The sequence below is a fragment of the Callithrix jacchus genome, chromosome 16, assembly GCF_049354715.1.
Source record: "Callithrix jacchus isolate 240 chromosome 16, calJac240_pri, whole genome shotgun sequence".
Classification (NCBI taxonomy): domain Eukaryota; kingdom Metazoa; phylum Chordata; class Mammalia; order Primates; family Cebidae; genus Callithrix; species Callithrix jacchus.
The window spans coordinates 17,686,188-17,706,478 of NC_133517.1; the positions used below are offsets into that span (position 1 = coordinate 17,686,188).

The 20,291-nt window shown below is 38.6% G+C and overlaps 1 protein-coding gene across 32 annotated transcripts in view; it reads right to left on the minus strand.

Moving 5' to 3' along the window:
* ASPH (aspartate beta-hydroxylase) overlaps positions 1 to 20,291 on the minus strand; it is a 228,804-nt gene that overhangs the window by 128,969 nt on the left and 79,544 nt on the right. For 21 of the 32 annotated variants that reach the window (XR_013527858.1, XR_013527857.1, XR_013527856.1 and 18 more), the window contains 2 exons: positions 17,062 to 17,106; positions 2,752 to 2,793 (listed from right to left, as the gene is read on the minus strand). Coding sequence is in view for 24 of the 32 variants with exons in the window: in XM_035277653.3 (XP_035133544.3) it covers positions 2,752 to 2,793; positions 17,062 to 17,106 (87 nt within the window). In the remaining 8 variants the exon portion in view is untranslated. Of the gene's footprint in view, positions 1 to 2,751; positions 2,794 to 8,241; positions 9,976 to 17,061; positions 17,107 to 20,291 lie in introns of those variants that run through there. The other 11 variants (XM_078352518.1, XM_054246413.2, XM_078352517.1 and 8 more) reach the window with 2 other exon arrangements.

The following is a 20,291-nucleotide window of genomic DNA, read 5'->3' on the forward strand; positions in this document are numbered from 1 at the left end:
TGCAACAATGAGGAAAAAAATGTGTCTTCATGGAACCTTCATTCCAGTGGAAGGTTCAGACAATAAACACTAAAGAGTTAAACTGCCCAATATTTCATATGGCAACAGTGCAATGGAGAAAATAAAGAAACAGAATATTGAATGTAAGGGGTTGCAATCTTAAATAAAATCAGGGTGAGGGGAGTCTGAGAATGCGACAGTTGAGCAGAAGGGGCAACCTTTGTGTCTATCCAGAAACACTAAAGGGGCAACCCATGTGTCTAACTGGAAAAGAGCATTTAGCCTGGAAGGGAATGGCCAGTGCAAAAGCCCTGAGTCCTTGAGTGTTCTTGGCATGGGAGCTGGTGGAGCTGGAAGAGAAGGAGCAAAGGAAGAGAGAGTCACAGGGCATGAGGTTGGAGAGGAAACCAGCCAAAGAGGAGAAAAGGAAAACAGACTGGGTGAGATCTTAGAAACCACTGCAAAGATTTTGTGTTTACTCTGAGGAAAATAAGATGTCGGCGGGATCTGAGCAACATGAAATGACTTAAGTCTAAAAGGCTGTGGCTACTGTCTGAGAAAGATTATAGAGACGCAATGGTAGAAGCCAGAAGACCAGTTAGGAGGCTACTGGAATAACATAGGCAAGGGATGGTGGTGACGTGGTCCTGGTGGTAGTGGGTACAGGTGGCAGAAGTAGCTGGATTCTCAATGCATTCTGAAGAGGGCTGGTGGGATTTGCTGAAGGATTGACAGTGAGGTGTGAAAGAGGTTTGCAGGAGTGTGTTTTGAGTGCGGAAGATCAGGAGTCAGTTTTAGATTTGTTAAGTTTGAAGTGATTATTAAGCACCGAACACATGTAACACTGAAGTTATCAGGCAGACACCATGTAGAGAGCTGGACACACCAGTCTGGAATGCAGGAAAAGGACTCAGGCTGTAGGTACATTTGTTAATCTTCGGCATACAAAGGCATTCAAAGCCAGGAGATTAGATGAGATCATCAAGGGAGTAAACGTAGATGGGGAAATACTTGGAAGACTACATCTGGGCACTCCAGTGATTAATGGTCAAAGAGATGAGAAACATCTCCAAAGAACCTGAGAAAAGCAAACAGTAGTAAGCAGGAGAAAGGCCAAGAGAACATTATCCGGCAAGTCACGTGAAGGGAGTGTTTGAAGGAGAGGAAGTGATTAACTCTATCAAAGCCGCTGATTTGCCCCTTCTTGCCTTGTTTTCTCATTAGTATGTTTCACTATCTATCATAGTTATGTCCTAAACATATTTGAAGATTCAGGAGGTAAGGCAGTGGAGAGCTTGTGAGAGTATGATGATTGAGCTGATGTCAGTGATCTTTAAAACAGAGTCAGCCTACAGTTTCTGATATTGAGGAGAAAACTGCAGCATTATACAAGTTATTTAGAAATGCATAACTAAGTCCTAGAAAGAAACAGCTAAGGCCGGGCATGGTGGTTCATGCCTGTAATCCTAGAACTTTGGGAGGTCGAGATGGGCAGATCATGAGGTCAGGAGATTGAGACCAGCCTGGCCAACATGGCAAAACCCGTCTCTACTAAAATAATACAAATCAAATACTAGTCAGGTGTGGTTGTGTGCACCTGTAATCCCAGCTACTTGGGAGGCTGAGGCAGAAGAATCACTTGAACCATGGAGGCTGAGATGGCTCCACTGCACTACAGCCTGGGTGACAGAGTGAGATGCTGTCTCAAAAAAAAAAGAAAGAAAGAAAGAGTGGGACTAGGGGATATGAAGTTGTAGGGAAGAAGACTGCTGCTATTCATTATGAGCCTCCACTTTTTAAACTATATCCTTGTACTATTTTGATGAAAATTAAAAACAACTAGTTAAAAAAAGTTTTCATGAACTAGATGCCTACTTCTTAACTTCAGGGCTGTGAAATGCAGCCAGAGGCCAGCAACTCCACATGCTCAGCAGGTTTCATTTGCACACACAGTAAGGTCTTATGCATCATACGTGCAAGATACATATGTACATGCTGCTTTCATCACTACTAATTAAAGCATTCTTGACATTGTAATATTCCATAAAGATAATATCAGTCAACCAGTAACTAAAAATAGCCACTCTTCTATGATCATCCATATAATTTTTTAACATTAAAAATAGTTCTTCACTCTGAGTAAAGTTAAACTGCAATACGATAGGTTATTAAATTTCTGAGACTGCCTTTGTAATAAGCTTTTGAAGGCAGAGATAATTCTTTCTACATAGCTGTAACTTTGTTTGCATGTCTTTGTAACAATTCAGAGTTCCTTGAAAACCATATCATGTTCTAGGAATCTTCGGATTCCTATACCTAGTACAGTTGCTGACATATCAACAATAAATAATTTTTAATTATTTCCTAAGTGCTTTCCCTGTTAGCTATTGCTTTAAGCACTTTACATATACTTTCATTTAATTACTGTCATGGAAACACACCCTTCAGAAGTTGATACTCTTAGTATTCCTATGTTACAGAAGAGAAAACTGAGCCACAAAAGTTAAGTAATTTTCCCAAGGACACATGAGCGCGAACATCAAAACTAGAATGAGAAGCCTGGCAATCTCTTTCTGCACTTTGGCTCTTAATGTTTACGTAGAATATTAATAAGGGTTTGTTGAGAAAGTCATTGAAATAACAAACCAGGAGCAAATTATTTCAATTAGTGACATAAAATCATGTTATTCTTGGACGGTATGTTGACTTTCCCCATGTATCTTTTAAAGACTGTTTATTTGACAGTCTCACCTTTTGCTTTTTGTTCTGGATCCTCTGTTTTTCTATTTGTTTCTGAAAATTAAAGACAAAACATAGTAAGTACTATGTGAGTCACCATTCAGTATCTCAAAATATACGACAATATTTAAATGAATTCAATAAGTATAATTAAGTAAAAATATATTCTGAGCAAACAATCCAATCTTCCTAAATCTAGAATTCATTACACATGAAATTCATTAGAAAACATCAAAATTTGGGCTGGGTGTGGTGGCTCACACCTGTAATCCTAGCACTTTGGAAGGCTGAGGCAGGTGGATCACAAGGTCAGGAGTTTGAGACCAGCCTGACCAACATGGTAAAATCACTTCTCTACTAAAAATACACACACACATACACACACACCAGCCAGGCATGGTGGCATGCACCTGTAATCTCAGCTACTTAGGAGGCTGAGACAGAAGAATCACTTGAACCTGGGAGGTGGAAGCTCCAGTGAGCCAAAATCATGCCATTGCACTCCAGCCTGGGCAACAGAGCAAGACTCTGTTTAAAAAAAAAAAAAGAAAATAGCAAGATTTGGGCATATTTCAATTACTTTATACATAAGTCACCAAGCATTGACTAGGTAGATAGGTATCAAGCACCAGGCTAAGTACTCCTTGTCTGTAAGATAAGAGAGTTGGAGTGGGTGATGTACATCAACTCTAAGTGTCTCTATGGTACAAAGACATGGGTGGGGAGAAGCCATCATTAAAGCTTGTTCAGTATTTTTATTTTCTCTTAAAATCAGAAAACTAATAAGTGACATCATGTGATTTAAAGGAGCGCAGCATGTCACACTGCTTGGAATATTAGTACGCTACTCTAAGAACTTTACAGATACACACATGACCCATTGGGGGAGCTGGTGCTGAAGCCCAGGTGAGAAACCAAAGATGAACCCAAGAGCCCACCTGTGTCAGATGCACTAAGCAAATCACAGTCAGTGTCTTTCCCGCAGATAGAATTACGAGGACAATGACACTCACCAAGAGCCTAGACTAGCCAAAGAACATCACCCCTCACAGTGAAAACAGCAGCATATGAGCTGACCATGTGTTTTTAACCTCATTTCTGCACCTATAACTTCACATTAGGACTACCATGTAATGTAAATTAGGATCTACTTAATTTTCGAGGTAAATCACCTGATTACACCCTTAGTAGGAACTTACCTAGTCTTTGGGTATTTCTAGGAACGCGGGCATGTGCACATGGGCTGGTGTGGGAACAAGGCAGAGTTTGGGAGATTGATTAAAAAAATCAGACTCTGTCCTCTCCCACAGAAGCTGCAAGAGGATGTTGATGAGATCAGCGACGCAGTCAAGGGAACACTGACACAAACCACTCAATTTGTAGATCTCAAGTTTTCCCATATTCATTCATATAAAACATTTCAATTTGGGAAAATGAAAAGTAAATCTGGGGCTTGTTTTAATGCAGGGAAGGGCTTTTGTAAGTCAAGTGGTTTTGCTCCCTTGAGTCGCTAGAGAAGAGGAAGAAAGGGGAACTAACTTTGAAATACAGTGTGCCACATCACTTATGGATTCTCCTTTTCTCACACCCTGTGGAGAACGTCTTACCACCTTCTTTGTACATAGGAGGAAACAGATGGCTAAGAAACTAAAGTGCCCAAAGCTATCAAGGCCAGAAGTTTACATAATTTCAAAGCGTACGTTCTTCCCATCGAACCACTGTGTACCTTTCTTGAAAGAGAAATGAGGAGAGGTGCCAGTCGTGACTTTTGGAAAGAGTTGGTTTTATGAAGCTGACAGCACATACCTCTGGGCAGTGCTGCAAGAATAATGCAAGTTTTTTTTTTTTTTTTTTTTTTTAAGGACTAGCAGCTTTTGGCAGAATGTTCTAGAATTCCTGATCTTTTTAACTATAACCTCCTCACTGTAAAGTTAGGTAGCTGAACTAGACCATTCAATACCATTCATTCAGCAAATATTAACTGAGCACCTAATAATGTCTGCCTGGCACCCTTGTAGTCATCCGAGATACAACAATGAAGAAAAGCATCAAAAATCCCAGTCTTGACAGAGCTCCTTCTAGGGGGATCAGTAGTACCTGCAAGAACACTGCAACCCTCCACACCCCCCAGTCATTGTAGATGGCTAATGTGATTAGAAAAATAAAGTGTAAAGTGCAAGTTTCTAACAGGACTACATAGAACAGGTGGGCGCTGGTCATGAAAAGGAGTTTAGGGGTCTCCACCAATCTTCCCACTCTTGGGAGGGAAATAAGGAGGAGTGGTTTGAACTGGTCACATTCTAAACAGAAGTGGAAGGTGTTGATCCCAATGTGGGAGGGCCCTGGCCAGGTCTCCCCATGTCCTTTGAACTCATGTCCTCCCAGGAATGTGGTGAGTGAGTGTGGTTGCACAAGGGCCCAGAAACAAGGGCCACCATCTTTCTTTTACTTCCCAAGCTGTATCTAAAAGAGGAGGCATTCTGACCTAAGGTCTCACCCAGATCATTCCATTCCCCAGGGCAAAAGCCCTCATATTCTCATTCTTGTCCTCTGTCCCTTACCTCACATCCCAAGCTGAGTTCTGAGACTCATTTTGGATATGAAGAAAATACACAAAGGATACGTTTTAGGTGCTATGATTTTTAGTGCTTAAATTTAGCTTAGGTAAAAGAGCTTTCTAAGAGATTCGGCTTACCTCACCAGCATTCTGCACGGATAATTATGAAGTGCTACTTTCCTTTATTCTCTGTACCTATGCTTCTCTGGGAGACCTCGTATGAACCTCACTGTGCCAAAGAGGAGAATGACTTAAGCATGCACTGAACATGCCTGCCTTGAACATGCAGGCATTTTTCTTAGCGATTAACACAGACTATCCCATTTAAGCTTTGCATCATTCATAGGAGGTAGTTATAATTCTACAAATAAGGCAACTGAGGCATAGAGAGGCTAAGGAAGCTTGTCCAAGATTACAAAACAAACAAAACCAATTTCAGAGACTATGCTCCATAAAACACTACTTCAATCACACTCTAAATCCCAGTAACGGGCAATTCATTAACTAAAGGAAGCTATATGCTCAGCCCACTCCTGAAAATTACAAAAGTACAAGCTCGCATGTAACTCATATTTAGTGTTTAAATATTTGTATTCAGAAAAAATATGTTACACTACTCTTTACCTGTCTTAATGTTACTTTTCTCTCCTTTAAATATTACTTTATCAGAACAATAAAAGCCTTACTAAAAAGAATGAGCTACTGATCTTTAAAAATTGTCATACAACCACTAAAGCAAATAGCTTTTGTGGATTCAGATATACTGTACTCCGTCATGTTCCAGCCACTGCGCTAACCTGCCGGCTGAGCAGTTCTGGCAACTCGGCATACGTTCAAAGCGAATTTCCACCCAGGCCTGTTCATCCCTCTGGGTCCATTACCACATGGGCCTCTGTTCGCTCCCTGCACTGGGACATGGGACTCTGCTCTCTCCCTGAGTGCCCACACTGACCAGTCCTCAAGTGCCAGCTTTCCAGTCTCCTTTTCTCTCTACTAGCACTTCCGTAGCTCATGCTGTATAACATCACCTATTACTAGTTAGTTGCCTAACCGTCTTCCTGCGTGCTCTTTGGCCTCCCTCCAATTGCTTCCACCCCTCACCAGCTACCCGAGAGTTGCTCTGGATACTGGCATGTCATCACGGGCCAGCAGGTGCCCCACCTCACTGACATCAACTTTTCTCACCTGCAGGTGGGAGTAATACTTAACTGCTGAGAAAACTCAGCTCCCTGATAGTTGTGCGCAGTACTCAACAGAGTGGGTGCATTCAATAAAAGTGGGTCTGCTTACCATTAGTGTTTATTTTTTTTGTTTCTTCTGGACATGCTGAAGCTGAAAACAACCTGTTCTAGAACCCCAGCAGCTTCTTCCTTATTTAGTTCTCCTTTTCTGTCCAGAGAATGAAGACTGGAAATGGAAAAGAAAAGACAACTTTCCATACCCATCTCTGCTCTTCATCCGCTCACAATGAATTTACTATCCTCCCAGTATTAAGTCATGTATAAAAGGTGGGGCAGTAGTTCTACTTTCAGTCTTTTGAGGAACCTCCCAGTGGCTGTACTAATTCATACTCCCACTAACAGTGCATGAGGGTTCCCCTTTCTCCACATGCTCACCAGCATTCATTACTGCCTATCTTTCGGATAAAAGTCATTTTAACTAGGATGAGATGATATCTTAAAGTAGCTTTGATTTGCATTTCCAATAATCAAGGATGTTAAGCTCTTTTCCATATACCTGTTTGCCATTTTTACGTCTTCTTTAGAGAATTCAGATCTCTTGCCTATTTAAAAAATCAGATTGTCAGGTTTTTCCCTATGAAGTTGTCTGAGCTCCTTACATATTCTGGTTATTAATCCCCTGACAGATGGGTAGTTTGCAAATATTTTGACTTATTCTGTGGGTTATCACTTCACTTTGTTGTTTCTTTTGTTGTGCAGAAGCTTTGTAACTTAATGTGATTCCATTTTAACGTTATTGCTTTGGTTGCCTGTGCTTTTGAGGTATTACTTAAGAAATCTTTGCCTAGACCAATGATCTGGATGTTTCCCCAATGTTTTCTCTCAGCAATCCCACTGCTAGGTATATATCCAAAAGAAAAGAAATCAGTATATTGAAGAAATATCTGTACTCCCGTGTTTATTGCAGCACTACTTACAATAGCCAAGCTTTGAAATCAAGTTAAGTGTCAACAGATGAATGAAGAAAACGCAGTACATATATAATAGAGTACTATTCAGCCATAAAAAAGAATGAGATCCTGTCATTTCCAACAACATGGATAGAACTAGAAGGCATTACATTAAGTGAGATAAGCCAGACACAGAAAGACAAACATCACATGTACTCACTAATCTGTGTGTGCTAAAAATTAGAACAACTGAACTCATGGAGACAGAGGGGAGAAGGATGGTTATCACAGTCTGGGAAGGGTAATGGGAAGAGAGGGGAGCAGGAAGTGAAGATGGTTAATGGATACAAAAATATAGTTAGATACAAGGAATAAGATACAGTATTTTATAGCACAACAGGGTTACTATAGTCAACAATTATTTATCACACATTTTGTATGTTTGTATTGAAATATCTCATGTAGCCAAATTTACACATCTACTATGCACCCATAAAAATTAAAAATTAGGGGAAAAAAGGTGGAACAGGCTGTCCAGGAATAATCAAAACTTCTAGGTGAAGGACAAAACCTACAAAGGATGAATGTAGGGGCTATTTAATTTTAATCTTGCCCCCTGGCAATGCAGCAGGATAGTAAATGTTAAATAAGCATTATGTTAGAAACACATTAACTGGCTGAAGGTATTCCTTAGTGATTTCAGTTACCAAAAATGCTATCATCTCTTAAAATACCAGTAAGGACAAAATGAAATGACTTTATTATGTAACAAATTAAAAATACCTTATATTTCAAAAATGATGACAATACCAAGAATTCTTCTGTGTTTTATTGCACTCAACATCTAACAGAAGACATTTACATTATTTTTAGAAAATCCATTGATGTTGCACAATGGCACATATTTGTAAAGACAAGGCTCATTAATTCAGATATTTGGAATGAAAAAATATTTAAAGTTAACCACAGCATAATGAATCCTCAATGTCCAGAGTTCTACAAAAATCCAGTAAACTTATTTTACTCATTCATCAGTTCTATGTCACTCCTAAGTTTCCCTAAAAAAATATGGCTTTATAAAATTAGTGTTCTATAAGTCACAAAATGCAGAGCTTTCTTACAATCTGAGTATCACCTCTGTATCACCAATATCACAGCTTTAGAAAATTATTGCTTTTCTTATTATCTTATTATTTCAGGCTTCATTATACATTGAGTACCCATGCAGAACTCACTACATAGTATAATAACTATTATTTATAGTGATAAAAATATAGAAATCTCTTTTATTTTAACCCTAAAAGCAAGGGGAAAAAAGTCACCGTATCTTAATGTTACCAAAATCAAGAGCTACACCTAATATATCAATCAAACCACTTTTTATGGCTTTGCTTATAGCTGCTCATGGTCCTTTCAAAATGACGTGGTAGCCACCTTCTTTACTGACAAAGGATTATTTTCAACACAGCAATTATTTCTGAGCCCAAAATAAACCACATTAAATATAGAAGAAAATCTTCAGTATAGAAAGAAAAAGGCTCATTGCTGTGAAATAGCAGCAGGCATCGGGCTCTTGAGCTTTTCACACATCCTCAATCAACCCAACTTGAGGCATTACTGAGACCATCTAGTAAAAGCACTGAGCAGTGTCTAGTGCTGCAGGGGCATTACTTAATTAGCCAAAGGCAGAATAATTTTTAAGTTATGCATGACTAATTTATACAGATTTTCTAAAATTTAAACAAATGTTGAAGATACTATAGCTATTATATGATCAATCTGAGATGCCAAGAAAGCATTTTTGCAGATAATAGTAGGCCATTCTTTTTCCTTGTGTCTTAACAAGGAATTTCAGCTTTCCCCTCTCACTTAAAAAAATAAATAAATGATAATTTAAAACTTTCATTGAAATATTAAATTTTTTCTAATCAGCTAAAAGCTACAAAAATTTCAAAACTGGAGTATTAATCTGCATACTTGAAGCTAATAAAGAAATTTTGATATGAGTATCAGTGCAGAAATATACAACTTAAACCTTCACAGCTAATGATGATCTCTGTTAGTGTTCTTAAGAGTGCTGACACAAAGTACCGTTAATGGCTTTAAATCATGTTTAACACAGATCACACAAGTCAGTCCAACAGTTAGTGCTAATTACCAATAATATATGAAAACCCTGCCAACACAATTGCTGCTACATCATCAATATAATTTCTACTACTGTCTGAAAAGCACACATAAATTCAGGTAAGACTAAAAGCTGTGTCACAAAAAGAAAAAAGAAATCCAAAGGATCCACTAATGCTATGAAAAGGGACATGCAGGAATGTAACATTACATTTTTTAGAAACATGTGTTTCTAAAAAGAAAAAAAATACACTAAAATGCCAGTGGACTATAATTCATTAAAAACATCTTTAGTGTTCCTTCCCAAAGATCTTGATCTGCTCAGTAATTGCTTCACAAGATCTATGACAGCCATCTTTTGGAGCGTATGGTTAGGCTGGTCCTCCTGTGGTAGGGGCAGTCTTTCTGAAGCTTTAAGTATCTGCAAAAATAAGGGGAAATCTAAATTAAAGGACCAACCAGACACAGACTGTGAAACTGCTTCATTTTCATTCTACTTCTTAAAAAACTCACCAACAAAGTAATAGTTGTTTGTGGTGTTTGTTTTTAAGGATAGCTTGGTAACAGAACAGTCAACTACCAAAAGAAGCCCCTGGGGATGACTTGCAAAGCTGCTGATGAAAATCTGAGTCCTTTAGAGCACTGGAGAATTACAACTGAACTGAATAATCTCAATCTTTTAAGAAACACATCATTAAATTTCTTTCTCCAATATTTTCACTCTATTAAGAAGAAAGTGAAATCTAGTATGGTATTTGAAAAATAAACATGAGAAGCAGTTTCAAGGATCAAATGGACACTATAAGCTGCATTTAAAATATATTACTTTAAAAGTTAAGTTTAAAACATATTGATAACATAAATGGTTGACAACAAAAGCATACAAGTTTTTTTTTTATTAAACTTTCAGTTCTGGGGTACGTGTGCAGAATGTGCTGGTTTGTTACATATGTATACACGTGCCATGGTAGTTTGCTGCATCCATCACTCTGTCATCTACGTTAGGTATTTCTCCTAATGCTATCCCTCCCCTATCCTCCAGCCCCCTGCTATCCCGCCCCTAGTCCCGCCACCCACCGACAGGCCCCGATGTGTGATGTTCCCCTCTCTGTGTCCGTGTGTTTTCATTGCTCAATGCCCACTTATGAGTGAGAACATGGGGTGTTTGGTTTTCTGTTCTTGTGTCAGTTTGCTGAGAATGATGGTTTCCAGAAAATTCATTCCTATCCAACTTTTTACAGTTTTTTTCATTCTAAACTTTAGTATCAGATTTGTTTCACTGCTGCAGCACTGCATTTGTGTTACAATTAAAGTAGAAAAGGAGCTGGTGCACAGAAAGGTCCTGCAAAATCTTGATATGACTTCTAAAGCTGAATCCCAACATTTCCTTTCTTCCTCCCTCCTTTCCTACCAATTTCTATCTATCTATATATGCGCAGCCAAAACTTTTTATATAAACGGAATTGTTTGGTGGAACAACGAGACATTTGATGTATACCTTTACATATCCAACGCAGATAAATGCTTATATTCCCCCAGAAAGACAGTACAAAAATATTTATAGCAGCTTTCTTCATAGTCAACAATTGAGAAAAAAAAACCCCACCGTGTCCATCAACAGTAGGGTGGATTAAACTGTAGGTAACAGTTATGAGTAAGAGCAAATGACTACATTTAACAAGGTGGATGAAACTCACAAACAAGATGTGGAACAGAAACAAGTCACAGAAACAAATGTGTGTGTTTATGGATCTGTTAAATTCAAGAGCAGACAAAACTAATCTACAAAGACGCTGATCACAAGAGTGGTTACCTCTGGTTGGGGTATTACTGAGAGGTAGGAAGCGGGAGACGCTTCTGGGGTGCTAAAAGCTTTACGTCTTTTTATCTCGATCCTGGAGTAATGGGTACGAGTATATACGCATGGGAAAGTTCAACACTTGACTACTTCCCCATGTGTAAATTAAACCCCAACAGAAAACATTTTTTTTTAAATGAATTTTACATCCTTTAGCATTCAACAATTTTCTGGACTTGGATTTGAGAGGAAGATACATTTTACAAGTACCTTGGGAAAATGGAAAGTTGTTCAAAGTATAACAATGAGTATTCATAAAAAGGCAAATAAACGAAAAGTTCTACTGCAGTTTCGAACAATTCAAATAAATGTCTGAAGACCATTCAGAAGTGCAAACCCACCATCTCCAAAACCAGGCCTGTCATCTCTTCTGCTACTCTCCATTCCTTCCTGCCTTCTCTACCACCATTAACGCTTTGCCATTCATTCACAAGGGCTCAGGCCAGAAATGTAGAAACCTGGACTCCTCTCCCTCTCCCGTCAAATTATTTCCAATTCCAGTGTCCATGAAGTCAAGCACCTTTCCATTCATTCTATGCAGCCAAGCTCCCACCACTTTTGGCTTAGCCTATGGTAGCTGCCCCTTACTAGTCTAAACCTCCTCGCTACACTCTTTCCAAATTGAGATTCAATCATGTAACTCCTCAACCTGGATTTTTTTCAGTGGCTTCTTGTCATTTTTAGGCACAAATCTAAACTTTGAGACAGGGTCTCTGTCACCCAGGGTAAAGCGCAGTGGTGTGATCATAGCTTACTGCAGCTTCGAACCTCCTCGACTGAAAGGATCCCTCCACCTCAGCCTCCTGAGTAGCTGAGACTACAGGCACATGGCACCAAGCCTGGCTAATTTTATTTTATTTTATTGATTTGGGGTTCCCAGGCTGGTCTCAAACTCCTGCGCTCAAGCAATCCTCCCACCTCTGCATCCCAAAGCGCTGGCATTACAAGCATGAACTACTGTGCCCAGCAGATCAAAACTTTCAAATATAGTATATAAGATCCTCTGAGAAGAGACACTTGCCTACTTTTCCCCTGCCCTCTTTCACCCCTGTCTGGCAGGGTGTCATGGCCTTTGTGCTTTGTAAGCTCTAGCTTCCTCTGCCCTCTTCCCGCCAGCTCCTGGAGCATTTATCAGGACCTCAAAGCAGCTAAAACAAGCACAAGGACATCTGGGAGGCTAACCTCATTCTCTATCCCATCCCTCTGAAGCTGGGTGAGTTATATCTCCTTCTGTGTGTTGCTGTGTACAGCTCTGAGACATTAATTGTACTTATTTTACTCCACTGTGTATCCACAGGATTGTGAACCAAGCCAGCACAACATTGTCAATCATGTATCTTCACTGGCCAGCACAGAGCCTATACCACAGCAGTTGCTCAATACATACATACATACATACATACATACATACATACATACATATATATATATAGCACTATGGAACATTAGCTACTAAGGATATAAAGTCAATTTCTACTCTTGCCTCAGACCTGTGGTGTTGCTATCCTAAAACTGGTTATAGGCCTCATGGATCAATGTTAAAAAATGCTGGGTAATGGGGAGGCCTGAGTGAAAGGTCTGGATGGATGCAACAGAGTGAAACCATTACCACAGCTACAATACTCAGCAGTGGATGAGCTGCAAGTGGTATCTCCATTTTCAAAGGGAGGAGCAGCAGAACTGCCCAGACACCATGATGTTCACATGTTTCTATTCTGAGTTAACATGATTACACAAAACATAAACTAATGTTTACAATTCTTTTCTGGCATGCTGTAACAGATACATAGTTAACAGACTCAGTCATATGATCTAACGTATTGTTTGAGAGGAAATTTTACTCCAATGAGCTTTCATAAGTAATTCCTTTATAAGTCTTTCAATTGGTGTTGTGTATATTCATGCTGTCATATTGCTACAAATATGCTGTATGATTTCAAGTAAAAAATGTGAGTTTGAGGAGAAAGGTGAAAACCTGCTAATGGATGAGAAATTCCAAAATCAATCTTAAAAACCTAATATTCAAACTGATTGGTTTGTAAAACCAGAAAAATCAAATCTTAGGCTTGAGCTTCCACATGCTCACCAAGAATCCACCTGCACAGCACTTATAAATTTATAAATATGCAAGAAAGAAGGCAAGATGCCTTCAGAGTAGGACTTAAGACTTATAGAAAATAAGAAAACTAAGTGCAATGGTTAAAAATACAGTTACATGTCACGTAGCAATGTTTGGATAGACCAAATATACGATAGTGGTCCATTCGATAATGAAAAGCCCTATTGCCTGGCTGCATCTTAGCTTTCATAAGGTCCCACCACAACATATTACTCGTGTGCGTGGTGATGCTGGTGTAAACAAATCTATTGCACTGCCAGCTGTATTAAAGCATAGGCATACAATTATGCACAATACATAATACATGACAATGATAATAAAGGACTATGGTATTGGTTTTACTCTTCTCTACTCTTACGGTTCTTTTAGACTACTACACTCTTGTTTAAAAAAAAAAGTTAAGGCTGGGCGCGGTGACTCAAGCCTTTAATCCCAGCACTTTGGGAGGCCGAGGCGGGTGGATCACGAGGTCAAGAGATTGAGACCATCCTGGTCAACATGGTGAAACCCCGTCTCTACTAAAAATACAAAAAAATTAGCTGGGCACGGTGGTGTGTGCCTGTAATCCCAGCTACTTGGGAGGCTGAGGCAGGAGAATTGCCTGAACCCAGGAGGCAGAGGTTGCAGTGAGCTGAGATCGCGCCATTGCACTCCAGCCTGGGTAACGAGCAAAATTCCGTCTCAAAAAAAAAAAAAAAAAAGTTAAATGTAAAACAGGCTCAGGCAGGTCTTTCTGGAGGTATTCTAGAAGAAGTCATTGTTATCACAGGAGACGACAGCTCTATGCCTCTTATTATACCTGAAGACCTTTCAGTGGGACAAGACATGGAGGTGGAAGACAGTGGTATTGATAATCCTGACCCTGTGCAGGCCTAGGCTGATATATCTGTTTGTCTTAGTTTTTAACGAAAAAGTTAAAAAATAAAATAAAAAATGTTTATAAAATGAGGACATAAAAATATTTTTGTATGGCTGTATATGTTTGTGTTTTAAACTAATTTTTAGTAGAAAATCATCAAAAAGATGTTTTAAATTAGGTTTACAAAGTTAAAAAGTTACAGTAAGCCAAGGTCAATTCATTATTAGAGAAAATCTTTAATGACCTTAGCGTAGCTCAAGTAAACAGTGTTTATAGCCTACAGTGGGGCACAATCATTTCCCAGGCTTTCACATTCACTCACCACTCACTTGCTGACTCACCCAGAGCAAATTCCAGGCCTGTAAGCTCTCCTCATGAAGTGCCCTATACAGGTATATCTTTTCATTTAATCTTTCATGCCGTATTGTTTTTAACCATACTTTGGCTATTTTTAGACATGTTTTCATACACAAATACTTACCATTGCATTATAACTGCATACAGCATTCAGTACAGTAACATGCTGTACAGGTTTGTAGTCTAGAAGCAATATGCTGTATCATACAGCCTAGAAGTACAGTAGGCTACTCTATGACGTTCATACAAAGACAAAATCACCTAACGACACATTCTCAGTCTGCATCCCTGCCATTAAGTGACACATGACTGTATTGCTGACTCTCAGCCTTACATCCTCTTCTGGGAAGGTCAAACTACAACAACACAGTGGATCACCCAAATTTTTATGATACCAAGTTATAGGTTCCAACTTCTCTATCAGGTCTTTCAGAATTTAGCTTCTCTTAATCATATTTGGAGGTTCTAGTGGGGAACGCAGCTAGCTACTCATATACCCTTGACTGAAGACCTGTCCTCCTCTACTGGGGATGGTCATCCTCTTCAACCAAGCCAAGCATGCAGGTTTGGGAGGGAAGCTCATGGAATGGTGAGGGAGGAAGGGGGAACCTGCCTAGTCAGCCAGATCAACCCAGTCAACCCTGGTGATCAATGGGGTGACAGATGTCACAGCCTAATGGTCCTCACATCCAGAGTTTAGCTTCTCTTGATCTACCTCTAAGATCAGTCTAATTAATTACTAAGCAACAGTCATAGCCACCACTTACTGGGAGCTTATGTCGGGAACTATGCATATTAATCAAATCTTCACTTGTATACGCTTTGGTTCTTAAGTATCTAAAAAAGCACCTTATTCTACCACCTCAGACACTTGGTGTTTCATATTTACATTCCAAATAAACTATTGGGTTCAGTTATAAAATGTGAAAATAAAAGTACAGAAGTTTTTGGTTTGAAAAATATTTTTCCTATCTTTACAAAAACTAGATCAATATTTCAAAATATGAACTATAACCAGAAATATGTTAATGTTGTTGAAACATTATTTTAGGAATATAAAATAATTTTCTTAAAGGCATGGAATAGAAATCAAAATGCTAATTCTATAACTGGTCCTGCCTCTTCCATAGAAACAGAGTTCTCTGTGAAGCATCATTCAGAAACGAAAAGGAAACCAGCAGAAGCAGGACATACATACCAGCTGCCCTTGCCCTGTCCAAGTTTTTTAAACACAAATTAGGGGTCATCATGTAAAAGGTCAATTTCTCCATGGACTCCTTTTCTCATCCATATTATAATACTAACAATTCCATTCTCTTAATCAAATATTTGTTTCTGCATATTATTATTAATGTACATGGCAAGACAACTATCAAAACCTAAGGCATTCCATATATAACTAAATATATCCTTCAATTATTTTATCCTTTTTTATTATTAAAGAAAGAAATATGAAATTTAGTATTTAATAAATTTTGGCAGACACAATTATTTCTACCAAAATCATTACAGGAATGCACATCACTGCTACAAAATTCATGTTAAAATGTAGAAAATAAAAGTAAAGGTTGAACAAATAAATATGACACAAAAATAAAATGCAGAAATTAGAAGAAATACACTTGGGAAAGAGGCAGGATTTTCCAAATCCTCTTTGATAGAACATTCTTTCCCACTATGAGAATGGGAGGTTTATAAACTCACATCTGGTTGCAGAAATAGTTTATGTCATCTCTAAAATGCATTTGAAACATAGGCCTTGGTGGAAATGCTGTTCCCATTCTTTGTGTTCAATGCTGACAAGAGAGGTCAGATGGAGGAAAAGTAGGGAAAAACAGGGAAAAGGGTGTAATGCAGTGAGCTAAAAGGAATCACCCTGGGGGACTGAAAAGTGCTGGGCAGCCTGGACTGCCACAAAGCACTGAAGATGTTCTCAGGAGAGATGGGAAATGGGGGAGGAAAAGAGTAATGTCACAATTTATCCACTATTCAGCCTTCATCCTAAGGCAATTCTGATTCCACATCATCCATCGAATGGCCTGTCAATCAAAGAGGAAAACTAAAAAACACTGACTTCTACTACTACCACCATCTATAATGGCAAATTCATATGATCATTAACACTCCTCAAATTCTAGCTCAGCAACCATTACTTTGGTTAAAGTGATCAAAATATAGAAAATTTTAAAATTAAGGTATGGTTAATCTCTCTCAAAATATTTATCCTTCGTAGATTCATTATAAAGCTTTTGGTAACATTAACAGAATTTATAAAAATAACAAAAAGGAAAATACAACATATAAAATGTCATACCTGGTGGTACTTTCTGTTTTTCTTCCACAGGAGGAATACTTACTTCTAAAATAAATAAAAAAAGTTATAATCTGTTACATATTGCTGATCAGTGTTTAAAATATGCATTGCCAGATTTAAGTAATGATGACAATTTTCATAGACTAAAAAAAAATTCAATTGAAATTACCATAAAAACATTAGGCTTTTATACTCTCATAACGAAGAACAATCAGCTACAACTTGGCAAAATGTTGTGTATTTCTCAACAGTTCGGCACAGTAGGTTTTGTAGTACTGCCTCACTTCAAAGTCCATTGCCCAGCAAAGGAGCTACGGATTAAAACCTATGCTTTCACCACAAGTTTGCAGCAGATTTGCTAACAGAGCTTGGAAAGACACTTAAAGCATCTTGTTTCTTCTTTAATACCAAACACTATCCTTCATGAAGTTGTTTTAGAAAACTAACATTCAAGATAACATATTCTAAGACTAGTCAAAGATGTGGATGTGAACATTTAATATCTTGTCTTTTTTCTTGGTTTCGTCAATGCAATTACAACTAAAGAGATGGTAGATGTCCTCACTCAATGATTTAAACACATAAATGATCTGATTTGCTCTGTGAAGTTATATCACGTATTAATATCTTCAAACCTAGCAACTCATTTAATGTTACCTGAACCTAGTAATAAGATTATGTCAACATTCCTTTTGGTCCTTAAGAACTGTTAACAGTCTTTGGCCAAAAGAAAGAATTTTTAATAGCATTTTTAAAAACATAAAACATTTATGGAGCTATTTTAATCATTTTTTGTCTTACATTAACTTGATTCTAATTCTAAAAGTGACACATGCTCAAACCAGAATATCTGGAAATATTTTACATAAAAGGTAGCTGAAAACAACAAAAATCACACCTATTCCCACTAACCACTGTTAGTATCTGGTAATATTTCCTTCTTATAACGGCAGTACAGTGACTACTGAATAGCTATCTTGTGATTGGCTTTTAATAGGTTTGCCTGTTTATTCTGCCTTGATTATTTGGAGACATATTAACACTTTATCAACTTTGCCAATATTTTTCTCAGAATTTCTTTTGTTATTCTAGGCTCAAAATATTGTACATCATAAAGTATTAGTTGCTGCTTTTAAGTTAAATTTTCATCCAAATTTATTACAAAAAATAGGCATTCAACAAACTCAAATGAAATTTCTTCTGGTATATGATGTAATAACCTGATTTCTAAAAAGTAAACAGTGAATTAATTTTATCAGCACAATCTGGCTTACCTATTTACACAGCCTACTTTTTCTTACTTCAGGTCTTTTTGAACCCACTTCATTCCGTATGGCTTTCACTTCCCCTAATTTACTCAAATGATTTTGGTAAGATCATCCACAATCTCCATGTGGCCAAATGCAACTGATATTTCTGTCCTGAAATTCCTGGGCCACTCAGCAACAGCATGAAACGTATTCCCCTTTTTCCTTCTCTACTCTTCACTGGTTTTCTCCCTCAAACAATCATTATTCACCTTCCAACCAACCTCACAATATTGGATTCTCAGAGCTCAGTCCTGGGCATGCCAATCTATCTTCACTCACCTCCAAAATGATCACATCAGTTTCCATGGATTTAATACCATCTCCATGATGATGGCTCCCAAATGTTTATATTCATCTTAGAACTCACCCAAATCGAGCTGGGCATGGTGGCTCACGCCTATAATCCCAGCACTTTGGGAGGCCGAGGCGGGTGGATTACAAGGTCAAGAGATCAAGGCCATTCTGGCCAACATGGTGAAACCCCGTTTCTACTAAAAATACAAAAAATTAGCCGGGTGTGGTGGCACATGCCTGTAATCCCAGCTACTTGGGAGGCTGAGACAGGAGAATCGCTTGAACCCAGGAGGCGGAGGTTGTGGTGAGCCGAGAATGCGCCATTGCACTCCAGCCTGAGCAACAAGAGCGAAACTCTGTCTTAAAAAAAAAAAAAAAACCTCACCCAACTAGTTCAGGATGGTGTATCCGACATCCCACCTGACGCTTCCACTTGGATATCTCACATCACTCCCAGAGTTAAAATGTCTGATCTGGAGCCTTTTATTTTCTCCCCTAAACCAGTTTCTTCTATAAGGTTGATGCACAAGCAATTGTGGGTTTTGCTATTACTTTTGCACCAACCTAATACATTCTATTAATAGTTTTTTTCTCTATAAATGGACCCGTCATCTAATAGTTACTTAAATTAAGTAATAAATACTCAAACCAAGTAAGCTCTTTATCCCCCATCTTTGCTTCACAACCATCACAAAGGTCAATTAATTTTAATTCTAAAATATATCTCGGGTTCAACACTTTCCCCTCCATTCCCACTGCCATGATCTTATTTGAGGCTACCATATTCACTTCCTCGGATTAGTACACAATAATTTCCTACCAGGGTGGCTCCCTCTGCTTTCATTCTTGCTCCATTAAAGTTATTTTCTAACTAGAAGTGAAAGCAATTCACTTTTCCATCTAAAACAAAAATCAGATTATGCTCTATCTTGTTTAAGAATTTTCATAATTCACATGGACCTATAATATAACCCAAAACTGTAGTAGGCCTTGCAAGGCCCTGGCTGATCTGTACCTATCTCTTTATTGCTTAAGCCAGTTTGAGTTTGGTTTTCTATTATCTGCAACTGAAAGTAACTAGTGACACTGATGGAGAATAACACACGGGTTTAAATACAGGGCTGACACTTTCGGACAGATCATCCTAATGGATTTGAAGAGGACAAGTACAGAGTCAAGATGTGTAGCTAGCAGGCTACTGCTGTCATCCAGGAAGATGAGAAGGGGCTGAGCCGGACAAAGGGCTATACACAAGCCATGAAAAAATGTATTTGAGAAATGTTTAGGGAGTCTATCAACGGGCTTTTGGATTAGTTATAGAGACAGGGAGAGGAGGACTCAAATACGAATTCCATGTTTCTGGTCTAGGCATCCAAGTATATATTGAAACAACCAGCCAAGGTAAGAGGAAATAGGGAAAATGAGGTTGGCGTGTGTGAGAGATGAGCTCCCTTCACTGTCCACTCAGGCACTGGAGGAGCCCGCCACAGAAGCTGCAGGGTGGGTGGCAGGTAGACAGCTGGGTGTCCCACTGCCCAGGACAGGAAACTCCCTTAGCAGTCTCTGCTACTCCTCTACCAACATATCAAAACAATGAAAAGTATTAGGGAAAAAAACCATTTCAAA